Source organism: Scomber japonicus, chromosome 16, assembly GCF_027409825.1.
Source record: "Scomber japonicus isolate fScoJap1 chromosome 16, fScoJap1.pri, whole genome shotgun sequence".
Lineage (NCBI taxonomy): Eukaryota > Metazoa > Chordata > Actinopteri > Scombriformes > Scombridae > Scomber > Scomber japonicus.
This window is the reverse complement of record NC_070593.1, coordinates 4551332-4563723: the sequence shown is the minus strand read 5'-3', so window position 1 is coordinate 4563723 and position 12392 is coordinate 4551332. Positions and strand designations below refer to the sequence as shown.

At 41.1% G+C, this 12392-nt stretch overlaps 1 protein-coding gene across 1 annotated transcript; it reads right to left on the bottom strand.

The window, feature by feature from the left end:
* Positions 1-643: 643 nt before the first annotated feature.
* On the bottom strand, positions 644-10517 carry LOC128375650 (NLR family CARD domain-containing protein 3-like). The gene is made up of 8 exons (XM_053336037.1): positions 10273-10517; positions 6429-8182; positions 5490-5663; positions 4542-4715; positions 4110-4283; positions 2956-3129; positions 1365-1411; positions 644-1158 (listed from the first exon to the last, which is right to left on the bottom strand). Exons 1-8 carry the CDS (start codon positions 10360-10362, stop codon positions 644-646), a joined length of 3102 nt encoding a protein of 1033 aa, XP_053192012.1. The 5' UTR covers positions 10363-10517.
* Between the last annotated feature and the right edge of the window lie 1875 nt (positions 10518-12392).

Below are 12392 nucleotides of genomic sequence, written 5' to 3'. Positions count from 1 at the left end.
TAACACTGGCACAGAGTCAGGTGGGTACAATAAAAGTAAAATAGAATGGAATATAAAACCTTCCTTATAATAATGATAATAACAACAAAAATAAGGTAAAATAAGGCGAAAAGACAATACATAGAATTTAAACATAATTTGAGATTCAATTCAATTAAATTATGTACAATAAACTAAAAGGAAAATAGAATAAAAACATTTTCAAAGACAACATATGGAGTGGAAATAGTGATTAGCTTAATATTTTTCCAGCTCTTCAACTTGTTAACTTCTCCTGTACATTTTTGACACTTATCTCCACTTCCAGCAAAATTTTAAAATGTACAAGAAAAGCTCTGAGGTTTCAGACTGCTCCATCTACTAGGACTACTAGTCTACTAGTCTGACTGCAGACTCTATCAGCTGAAGAATAAAGTAAGATGCAGTTGAAAGGTCAAGAAAACAGGTCATGTGTCTGAGCCAGGCGGGAGTTCTGGTCCTCTGAAATGAGGCCAACGCGGATGTAACTTAGAGCTGCCTTCTATCAAAAGGCCACCAGGGGGCGACCGTCTCTATACAAGTCAATGGAGAATTCACCAACTTCTCACTTGATTTCTAACCTCAGTAAAGCTCTTCTCATTCACATTTGCTCATACATACCCCCTTATAGCTTGCACAGAGTCACTGAGGACCCCACTCCAAACCCAGGGTAAAGGGGTTCAGTGAATATGCAGCTGAAAGTGTGGAGGTGGATCAGTGTGTCATGGGAGACACCATAAAAGGACAGAGTGCCAGCAGGCCAGTCCAGATATACAGCTACTCTGTGAAAGGGAGAGGATTGAGGTGGGTGTATGCGTGTTTCTCTGTTATTGTGCCAGACAGAGTAACCACCATCACTGCAGTAAAGACTCCAGGATTTATCATTCCCTCCAAACCTGCAATCAGCATTTCTCCTTCTGATTGCTTTGTACGCCACTGCTATATCAACCAGTCCTTCCCACTCAACCTCCCAGTAACAGCGGCCACTCAGACCTTCTTGGCACAGCGCTTGACAACAGTCAAATCTCTCCTGATGATCAGCATATGGTTGCTCCTCATTAACCTTTTTCAAAATTCTTCCCTCAGACAGAAAAAGGTTTCGTTGAGCTGTGTTTAGGTCCGGTGTCAGCTCACAGGCATCTGATGGAGAAGTGAATACATAGAGTATCAAGTTATTAAATTATCTGTCAACAGTTTGATCATCAACATTTCCAATTTCAATATTAATGATGACATGAGACAAGTGTTTATTACAAAACTTATTTCTGATTTAAGTTTAAAAATTTCCTGTTCAAGAGTTGAATGTGTGTCATTGTATGTTCATAAACAAATAAAAACACACTTACACTTCCTCAGACCTGGTTTCAACCATTCAACTCCACAACTGTCCACACTGAAAGGAGAGAAATGAGGAGAGGGTCAGTTTCTTTAAACTGCTTGTCTACTTACTGTATTTGGTGTTTTATTTGCCGTTTCATGTATTGGTGTCTTTATACCTACAGTCCCAGTCAAACCTACTCATGGACACACTTGCTCTTTCAAGGGTGTTTCTTTATTTTTTACAATGTTCTGCATTGTAGAAAAATACTGAAGACATCAAAACTATTATATAACATATGGAGCAAGAAAAAAGCTTTCACACAAACCAAAATATCTTTCATATTTTAGATTAGCCACTTTTTGTTTTGATGACAGCTTTGCACACTGTTGGCATTCTTTCAACCAGCTTCATGAGGTCGTCACCTGAAACAGTTTTACAACAGTACTACCTAAGTTCACACATATGCTGCACTTGTTGGTTGCTTCTCCTTCAATCAAACTTAATCCAAAATTATCTCAGTTGGGTTCAGGTTGGGTGATTGTAGAGGCCAGGTCGTGTGATGCTCCATCACTCTCCTTCCTGGTCAAACAGCCCTTACAGTCTGGAGGTGAGTTTTGGGTCATTGTCCAGTTGAAAAACAAATGGTGGTCCCACCAAGTGCAAATCAGATGGGATGGCATGTCACTGCAGAATGTTTTGGTAGCTATGCTGGTTAAGTGTGCTTAGAGCTCAACAGTGACACAAGCAAAGCCCCCCCCCACACCATCACACCTCCTCCATGTTTCACGGTGGGAACCACACATGCAGATACCATCCATTCACCTTCTCTGCATCTCAAAAAGACGCAGCAGCTGGAAGCAAACATCTAAAATTCGGACTCATCAGACCAAAGAACAGATTTTGCCTCATCTTATGTCCATTAATGGTGCTCCTTGGCCCAAGTTGTTATCTTCCTCTTACTGGTCTACCTCAGTGGTGTTTCTTTGTGTCTTGGACCACGAAGGCCTGATTTACGTAGTCTCCACTGAACATCTGATGTTAAAATGCTACTGGAACTCAGGGAAGCACTGATATTGGCTCTAATCTGAGGTGCGGTAAATTGGTGATTTCTGAGGCTGGTAACTGTAATGAGTCTTCAGCAGCACTCATAAAAGCCTGTTACATCATAGTGTTTGATGGTTCTTGAAATTTTACAGATTGGCTGCACAGCTGTACATATTGACTGTTCTGACTGTTGGACAATCTCACTGGTGTGGTGCAACACCAATAGTAAAACAGCACTTTTTATTTTCTGTTTGTCTTATTAACAGGTGTAATGTAACTGGTGGAGTAGGCAGTGGGTTGATATAAAAATGGCTGATTCAGGGCACCTCTTCATCCATTTATGAGTGTGAGAGTATGAGTGGAAATAAAGTTTGTACATGTGCACCCAGTTTCTGAATGACTGAGATTTATAACACAAAACCATATATATGCACAGCTACCTAAATCTGATGAAAAGAATGTGCCGGCATACTTGTGGCTTTGTGAGTACACAGTTTTAATCATGAAGATTAACTGCAGCTCGCATGCCTCTATCAGAGATGGACTGCGCCTGACAGCAAGCCTCTTCTTACCTGAGAATTTCCAGTCTCCACTGTTTATTCTTTTGACCAGCAGTGAGCTTTGACAGTCCTGATGCTCCTGGATGATTGTATCTCAGGTCCAGTTCTCTCAGGTGGGAGGGGTTGGAGGTTAGAGCTGAGACCAGAGAGGAACAGCCATCCTCTGTGATCAGACAGCCCGACAACCTACATGCACACAATACAAACGTCATACATCTTCTGAGCATATTCTTCTGAAATAACTTGTGTTAATGCATGTTAATCTAGTATCAGTAACAGATCAGATCTGAATAGGTGAATTAATCATCAGTTTGTACTTTTATTTAGTCTACTTCCAGATGTCACAGACAAAAAAAAACTATTTTTTCTAAATCTAGCCTACATGTTTTGAGACAAAGTAAGTAACAAATAAAATGCATGATTAAAAGTTCATTTTAAGTTAGCCGTCAATAAAAAAAAACAATTTCTATAAATTCACAAATGAATTTCACATTTCAGAGATGCAAGCTGGTCACCAGTTGTTTACAACATCTACTAAGCATTTTGAACTCATTCCAGCTCTGATTCACACCTCTGACTGGCTTCTTCTCCATAGCAATGGTAGCTGAGGCTTGCAGGTATTGTAGAATTTATAGCTGTCCACGACAACCAGGGACAAAATGTATCAGAAATTGAGTCGAAATAATTGAATCTGGTGGTCATAATAAAATCCTGTTTGACCATTACATTGTCTAGGAGAGTGCTGAGTTTCTGTGTTCAGTAACATCTACATTGATTGAGAAAAGAGGAAAAACACTTCTGGAACCAATTTCACAACAACAACAATTTTTCAAATATGTCTTCCTGCTGCATTCTTCAATGACTTAATGGCGCTCGACTTTCTCTTTATAAGCCCAACTCTTAATATTTGCTAAAGGAGTAGACAGAAACAAGTATTAATTGTCCTTTTACAGATTTGCATCTTTGAACTGTTCATAGCAATCGAACACGAACACGAACACCATGACAACACAGCTTTTCCTTTGATCTGGGTCTCTGGCCATCTCCAAAACATGTTGGGCTACAATGATGTAGTGTGACCTGAGCATTACTTGAAGAACCACATTAGCTGGATAAGAATGAACAGGATCTAACATTTAACAGTACAACACACTAATTATCCTTACCCGAGAGACTCCAGTTGACAGTGTGCACTCTTCAGTCCAGCTGAGAGCAGCTTCACTCCTGAATCCTGCAGGTCATTGTTACCTAGATCCAGTTTTTTCAGACTAGAAGACTCATAGCTCAGAACAGATGAGAACTCTTGACAGCACTTCTCTTTGAAGTTGGTCTGATGCAACCTGATAAGATGGAAACATTTTCTCTTGTATTTTAGGGTTATGGTTTCAAGAGGGGTTTACTGTTTATCTGCTGCAGAAAGATTCCAAAAATAACATTTACATTACTAGCATCAGATAAAGAAAGATGACATTTTTTCTAAACAACTGGAATGTGAAAGTTTTCTTCACTGTAATTTGATAATTTTAGAGACAAAACACAGCAGGCAATGCCATTGTTACAGAACACTACCATACAAACGCATCATAAACTGCTCTAACCTGAGATTCTCCAGTTTACAGTATGGACTCCTTAGTCCATCTGAGAGCAGCTTCACGTGTGCATCACGCATGTGGTTGTTACTAAGGTCCAGCTCCCTCAGACTGTAGGACTTAGAGCTGATAACAGCAGCCAGAGCTTTATAGCTTCCCTCTAAAAGCTTACAGCCACTCAACCTGAGGAAGAAATAATGAGCCAGAAATAAGATAACACTTTTTGTATATTGCATGGATGTATTATAAGAGCTGGATAGAGTTCTGCTGCTCAGCCTTGCAACCAATTTTCCCAAGTGATCACTCATAGTATTCCAGTGAAAAATCCCCTTGGCCCAAAAAGCACTTCCCCCATAGACCGTAAAAGAGGCATCTGTAAAACTGTTAATAGGACACCTCAAACTGCAAACAAGATCAATTAAAAGTCTTCTCACTATGTATCCAAACTGTCCTTAAGCCAAGAATCTGTGACATCATTGACCTATTGGCCAAGCTGCCAAACATGGGCGCCGGAGAAACACGAAACACGGAAGATAAAACGTTTTTTGGTGGCAATTCTTATTTAACTGAATGGTCACCATTTTTAGTCTGGTATCCAGCTTTTAGAACACATTCATGGTATAGTGCGATTAACTTTATCATGCGTCTACACAGATATGACACACAGGATCACAACAAGAACTCTAGCTCACATGGAAATGAGAGCTTGACTATGTAACTCAGTCTAAAATCATATCTTCCTGTAAATGTGCTCAATGAAACCTACAGATCAATTCTATACCTGGTTAAAGACAAGAGCAGGGGCATATTAATTTGAATGTAGTTGTTACAACTGTGCAAAGCCGCCTCTGTGACAGTGTAATTTGACTGAGCCAGAAATAAACAGATATTCAGTACTAAATGATTGGTACGGAGAAAATATCTTAAATAAATGAAAAGAAAGTCATTTAGTCTAACCTGAGAGTTTCCAGTCTACAATGTGCACTCTTCAGTGCTTTCGAGAGCTGCTGCACTCCTGAATCCTGCAGGTTGTTGTAACCCAGATCCAGCTCTCTCATACTAGACGACTGGGAGGTTAGAACTGAGGTCAGAACTTTACCACTTTTCCATGACAGATTGCAGCCACTCATTCTGAAGACAAAAACAGGAAAAAAACAAGTTATTTTTTCCCATCTATCCATTCATCCATTGATTTTCTAACCTGTTTATCCTGTTAAAATTCAAAGATAGTTACACAGATTGGGCAAGAGGCAGGGTATGCCTTGAACAAGCCACCCATTTATCAAAAGGTTATGGGTATGGTCACATTACAATATACTAATATACAAATATTTGTTTCCCATTTACTTTAACTGAAGCCCATCCACACTGTATTTTCTGTTTCAGGGCAATCCCCAGCCAGCTCCAACAGATTCACAGGTACAAGTTCACAATTGTTCAACTTTGACAGGGTGTATGTGCAAATTTGGCCAATAAAAACACTGCTGCACTGTTACAGACTAGCAGACTACAAACTGAGGTGTCGCTCTTACATACTGTTTACAGTTTGTCATCGCTTGTTAGCAGCATCCAAATCATATCATCATGTCCATGTCCTCATGTTATTAGAGCCAAGTGCAATGACATTTGGTTGAATGTAGATGTAATGTGATTGTTTCTTAACACATACAATAGACAAACTGTCAGACCTGCTGGAAATTTCAGGTCACCAACTGAAGTAACCTAGGCGACATGTAGAATGTGGAAGGACACATGACACAAAATGAAATCCATGCAGGTACAGCAAGGACATGCAAAAGTTTGGTAGATTTAAAAACTCTGAACCTTCTCGTGTGAGGTGACACCGCTAAATAAATAACAAATATAATAAAGTAGTCCAAGTATCTATAAACTTACACAGATTTTCTGGAGGCTCTCACCACTGACAGCAGCCTCCGCAGACCTAGCTCTGAAGCAGAGTATTTCTTCAGGTCAAACACATCCAGCTCTTTTCCTGATGACAGGATCATGAACACCAGAGCTGACCACTGAGCAGGAGAGAGCTTTTCTGCAGTGAGTCTACCTGAGCTCAAGTACTGCTGGATCTCCAGCTCTAGTGAGTGGTCATTCAGCTCATTCAGACAGTAGAACAGATTGATGTTTCTCTCTGTAGAAGAATCCTCGCCAGTCTTCTTCTTGATGTACTCAATTGTTTCCTGATTGGTGCATGATCCTCTTGTCGATCCTTTAACCAGGCCTTGTAGCAGTGCCTGATTGGTCTGCAGTGAAAGACCCAGAAGAAAGCGGAGGAACAAGTCCAGGTGTCCATTTGAACTCTCTAAGGCCTTGTTCACTGCAATTTGGTGAAGGCATTTTAGGTCAGACTTTTCATGTACTGCATTAGACCTCTCAGAGTCCATTTGTTGCTCTTCCAGCAGATTGACTCCAGAGTTGATGAATGTCAGATGGACATGAAGAGCAGCCAGAAACTCCTGAACACTCAGATGGACGAAGCAGAACACCTTGTCCTGGTACAGCCCTCTCTCTTCTTTGAAGATCTGTGTGAACAGTCCTGAGTACACTGAGGCTACTTTGATTTTGATGCCACACTCTGTCAGGTCTGATTCATAGAAGATCAGGTTGCCTTTCTGCAGCTGCTCAAAAGCCAGTTTTCCCAAAGACAGGATCATCTTCCTGTTCTTTTTATTCCAGACTGCATCTGTCTCAGATCTTCTATGATACTTGATGTTCTTCAGTTTGGACTGAACCACCAGAAAGTGGATGTACATCTCAGTCAGGGTCTTGGGCAGCTCTCCTCCATCTCTGGTTTTCAACACATCCTCCAGAACTGTACCAGTGATCCAGCAGAAGACTGGGATGTGGCACATGATGTGGAGGCTTCGTGATGTCTTGATGTGGGAGACGATGCCACTGGCCTGCTCCTTATCTCTGAATCTCTTGTTGAAGTACTCCTCCTTCTGTGGGTCAGTGAACCCTCTGACCTCTGTCACCATGTCAACACACTCAGGAGGGATCTGATTGGCTGCTGCAGGTCGTGTGGTTATCCAGATGCGAGCAGAGGGAAGCAGGTTCCCCCTGATGAGGTTTGTCAGCAGCACATCCACTGAGGCGGACTCTGTAACATCAGTTAGGGTCTCATTGTTGTGGAAGTCCAGAGGAAGTCGACACTCATCCAGACCGTCAAAGATGAACACAACCTGGAACTCTTTAAAGCTGCAGATTCCTGCTTCTTTGGTTTCAGGAAAGAAGCGATGAACAAGTTCCACCAAGCTGTACTCTTTCTCTTTCACCACATTCAGCTCTCTGAAAGTGAATGGAAATGTGAACTGTATATTGTGATTAGCTTTGTCTTCAGCCCAGTCCAGAGCAAACTTCTGAGTTAAGACTGTTTTCCCAATGCCAGCCACTCCCTTGGTCAAAAGTGTTCGAACAGGTTGAGCTCTCTCAGGTGTGCTTTTGAAGATGTCTTGACATCTGATTGTGGACTCAGGTCTTCCTGTCTTCCTGGACACTACTTCAATCTGTCTGACCTCATGTTCATTATTTACTTCACTCGTTTCGCCCTCCGTGATGAAGAGATCTGTGTAGATTTCTTTTAGAAGAGTTGCATTTCCTGCCTTAGCAATCCCCTCAAACACACGCTGAAACTTCTTCAAATTAGATTTGAGTTTGCGCTGGCACATGGTAGCAGGCATTCCTGACAAAAAAACAGACAGGATCAATGGCAGGTGTTAGTAGCAGACAAATGGGAATTTTGTTAAAGTAATTATTGAGTTTATAAGTTAATATTTGTAATAAAAATACTGTAGAGGAGGTGTGTACATTTCAGCTGTTCAGTTTTGTTCATGAGGTAAAAAATAAGGTAATAATAATAAAAACATATCCATGCAGAGATGGAGTGATTAGATGAAGGAATTGGTGTGCCACTCTGGTATGAAGCAATTTTGATCTAAAAAAGGTAGAGCCCTGAGCAGTTTAACCCAGGGTTTGTGTAGACCCTCTTAACCAGTGTCTACATTTATAACCGTTTAGAAATGCAATCATCTCCTATTTCGTCTTCCCTTCATATTAAAAAAGGTATTAAAAAGGTATAAAATCCTCTTACTGCTCTGCAGAATGCCAGCCATCCCCTCCTGCTTCATTATTTTCAGGAAGTGCAGTGTGATCTTCAGAAATGACTCTGTGCTGCTTGTCCTCTGCTCTTCCTCATCAATGGAGAGGACTTCCTCATCCTCACTCTGCATCTCTACAGATTCTCCATATTCTGGAGTCAGAGTTATCCGGAACATCTTCAGCTCATTCTTCACAAAAGTGACGATGCTCTTCTCAAGCAGCTGAAACACAATAACCAATAATTCAATAATGATACTTAAGTCATTGAAAAGTCTGAAGAGTTCAGCACTATTATTAAAGTAATGAAATGTTGTATTTTTAAACAGAAGAAAAAGTTATTGATGCACATACAGACCATAAATACAGAGTCCAGGTCTATTTGGCGCAACAGAGCAGACGGACCATGGGGAACTTCAGTTCTGTGGAGGAATCCAGACTTATAAGACACTATTTTGTGTTGTAACTAGTAGTCAGTTTCTCAAAGTTGTTCGATACTGGCTAGTAAGTCATCAAAAATTAGCTTTGAAGCACCTGCACAGGTTCTTTGAATCTTTTTATTTGCTTAGATTTCTTCTCAGGACTAAGTAGATGTTTACAGTCTGTGATTGCCACTTACTTAACTTGCCAGTTAGATAATAACAATGACAAAAATAATAATAATAATAATAACTATGGCGGCAGCTATAGAAAAGAACCACTTTCATCCCAGGTCCAGTGCTTGGTGCAAAGGGATGGAGATTAGTTAGTAGTAGTCTGGAAGTTGTGAAAACATAACAAGCATAATAAGCAGAGTTTTGGCAGGATAGTGATGGGTGAAGACGAGCTGTGTTTATTAAGTAGAAAAAGGATAAGTACAACATTCCCTCATTGAAAGGATGTAACTCAGCAGGTATGATATCTCCTCTTTAAACTGCAGTGAATTTACTGAAAGGAAACAAACCATTTTGCTTTCATAGTCAGTGTTAATGCTCACCTCTGATTAACGGAGAGGTCTCCTTCTTCAAACAGATAACGCCTCATGATTAAGCCAGGTTCAGATGAAGATCCTTGTAGTGGCACTCTGTTCTCACCAATCGTTGAAGTCAGTCCATCAACACTCCTTTGCCACGCGTGCAATGAGACGAGGAGACAACTTTTCTTTTCTTTCACAATGTTTACTTGTAAAAAACTTGAAAGTAAATTATGCCTGATGCACGGTCAAAAGACTGTGTTGCTTCCACATTATCTGACCTCAAACTAAACTACTACACCCGGTCACAGGCACAGTGACATCACAACAAAAAATTTAAAAGGCACAGAACATCTTTATCATGTACACATCACTGAACTATACATTTTAAACTAAGATATTTTAAATCTTATATGAATTATAATTACACTGTCATAACCAATTTTAACTGTTTTTAAACTAAATTATAACCATTAAATTATTAACTTATTGGCCCTTACATTACCCGGCCCCTAATTGGTTAGACATGAGGACTAAGCAATTACAAACTTAAACATTAAGACTCAAAATACTAGACTTAAAATGTCCATGAACTGTCCAAATGAAGCTGGTGTTCTTTGCTTCTTCCTTTTCTCAAATCTTCTCCTCTGCTTCTTCCAACAAGCATAGTTTGTTAACAGGCCTTTCTAAGATGCTGGTCTTGGTTTTTATCCTCACTCTTCGCACCATTCCGCTGGAGTCCGGCAACGTCTCAACTACTCTTCCCATGAGCCAGGAATTGCGGGGGGAAGAACTGTCCACCAGTAAGACAACATCTCCAACTACAAAGTTCCTCCTTGGCCTTGTCCATTTCTGGCGTTCTTGAAGGAATGGAAGATACTCACGCGTCCACCTTGTCCAGAATAAATCTGCAAGATATTGGACTTGCTTCCATCGTTTTCTTGTGTATGTGTCGTCTTTGCTGAAGATGCCTGGAGGCATACTGGGTTGAGACTTCAGCAGCAATAAATGATTGGGCGTTAGAGGCTCAATGTCATTTATGTCATCCGAGATACTTGTGAGCGGCCTGCCATTAATGATGCTCTCAACCTCACACATTATTGTCTGAAGACAATCGTCGTTCACAGCTTGCTCTTTCAACAGGGAATTGAGGATTCTTCGAACTGTACGAATCTGTCTTTCCCAAATCCCACCCTGATGGGAAGCAGCCGGACTGTTAAATATCCATTTTATCCCTTTTGGTTGCAAAGCTCTTTCTATCTTGTCATTATCCAGGCATTTTATGGCTTCTCTCATCTCCCTTTCAGCGCCCACAAAGTTAGTGCCATTGTCAGAACGCATGATAGTGACTTGACCTCTTCTGCACACAAAACGTCGAATTGCATTGATGCAGGAGTCTGTGTCGAGGCTGTCTGCAACTTCAATGTGCACGGCTCTGAGGATGAGGCAAGTGAACAACACTCCATATCTCTTGACTGTACTCCGGCCCCGCTTAACATCAAATGGCCCAAAGTAATCAACACCAGGGTTTGTAAAAGGAGGTTTGTCGGGCGTGAGGCGATCTTCAGGTAGGTTTGCCATCTTTTGCTCACCAACCCTTCCACTTGCCCTGCGGCATACTGTGCACTTGTTGATTAACTTTCGGATGGCAGAATTGGCTTGTGGAATCCAATACTTGCTTCTTAGGTGTGCCAAGACATAACTCCGTCCAGAGTGTCCTGTTCTTTGGTGTATGTCTCTCAAGATTAGTGTGGCGACTCTACTGTCTTTAAAGAGTATCACTGGATGTTTGATGCTTTCTGGCATGGCCGACAAGTTGAGTCTTCCGCCAACTCTCAAGGTGCCATCTTGGAGAATCGGATCTAGTTTGAACAGCCGACTGTTGCAACTGATTTGTTTGCCCTTTTCCAGAGCTTTGATTTCTTCTCCAAACTGTTGTCTTTGGCTGAACTGAATTATTTCTGACTCTGCAGTGTCCAGATCATCCAAGGTAAGTGATTTCCGTTCTGTTGTCATTTTGTATTTTTCCATGTGCTGTTCTAGTTTCAACTTTTGTCTTTCTGGGTCCTTTTCAGTTTGACTGATAGTTCTTGAGAACTCTTTTCTTTCGTCCTTCAGCTGCCACAAAGCTTTCTTTGCCTTTAAAATCCAAGCAACTGACCTTTTTAGTTTATGCCAGTCCGAATAATAATTGAACAACTTGTTCATTGGTTCGATGTTATCTTCGACTTTGACAATGTTGACTGTAACTGTGTTTTTGACCTCCGGATCGTCTTGAAGGTTTTCTTTCCTTTCCATAGGTTGTTTTGGCCAATCACATTCATTGTTCATCAAGAAGTCTGGCCCATTAATCCATGTTCCTCCCTGTATCAAACTCTTGGCCTTCAGGCCCCTGCTAGCTTGATCTGCAGGATTTTCTGCTGTTCCAATGTAACTCCATTGAGAAGGCTTAGTGGCTTCTCGAATCAATGTGACTCTATTCACAACAAAAGTTTTGAATCGAGCAGTGTCATTGTCAATGTACCTGAGCACGGTTGTGCTGTCGGTCCAGAAGACAGATTGTTGCAGTGGAACTTTGAGTTCTTGACGTAACATCTTGTCCACCTTCACTGCAGTGACTGCTGCCGTCAATTCAAGTCGGGGAATTGTGACCTGCTTGAGTGGAGTCACCCTTGCTTTCCCCATCAGGAAAGAACAATGTTTCTTGCCTTGCTTATTTTCTAGCAGTAGATAAGACACAGTGCCATATGCATACTCTGAGGCATCTGAGAAATGATGTAGACGGGCTGTGGCAGTGC

Bases quoted from the DNA above. Each gene is read 5' to 3' on its own strand.
- LOC128375650 (XM_053336037.1), bottom strand. From the start codon at position 10,362: ATGGGAAGAGTAGTTGAGACGTTGCCGGACTCCAGCGGAATGGTGCGA. The intron at 3,130-4,109 runs GTAAGGATAATT...GTGTGCATGTAG, and splicing joins TGTCAACTGGAGTCTCTCGG to GTTGTCGGGCTGTCTGATCA. The intron at 1,412-2,955 runs GTAAGAAGAGGC...CTCTCCTTTCAG, and splicing joins TGGAGACTGGAAATTCTCAG to TGTGGACAGTTGTGGAGTTG.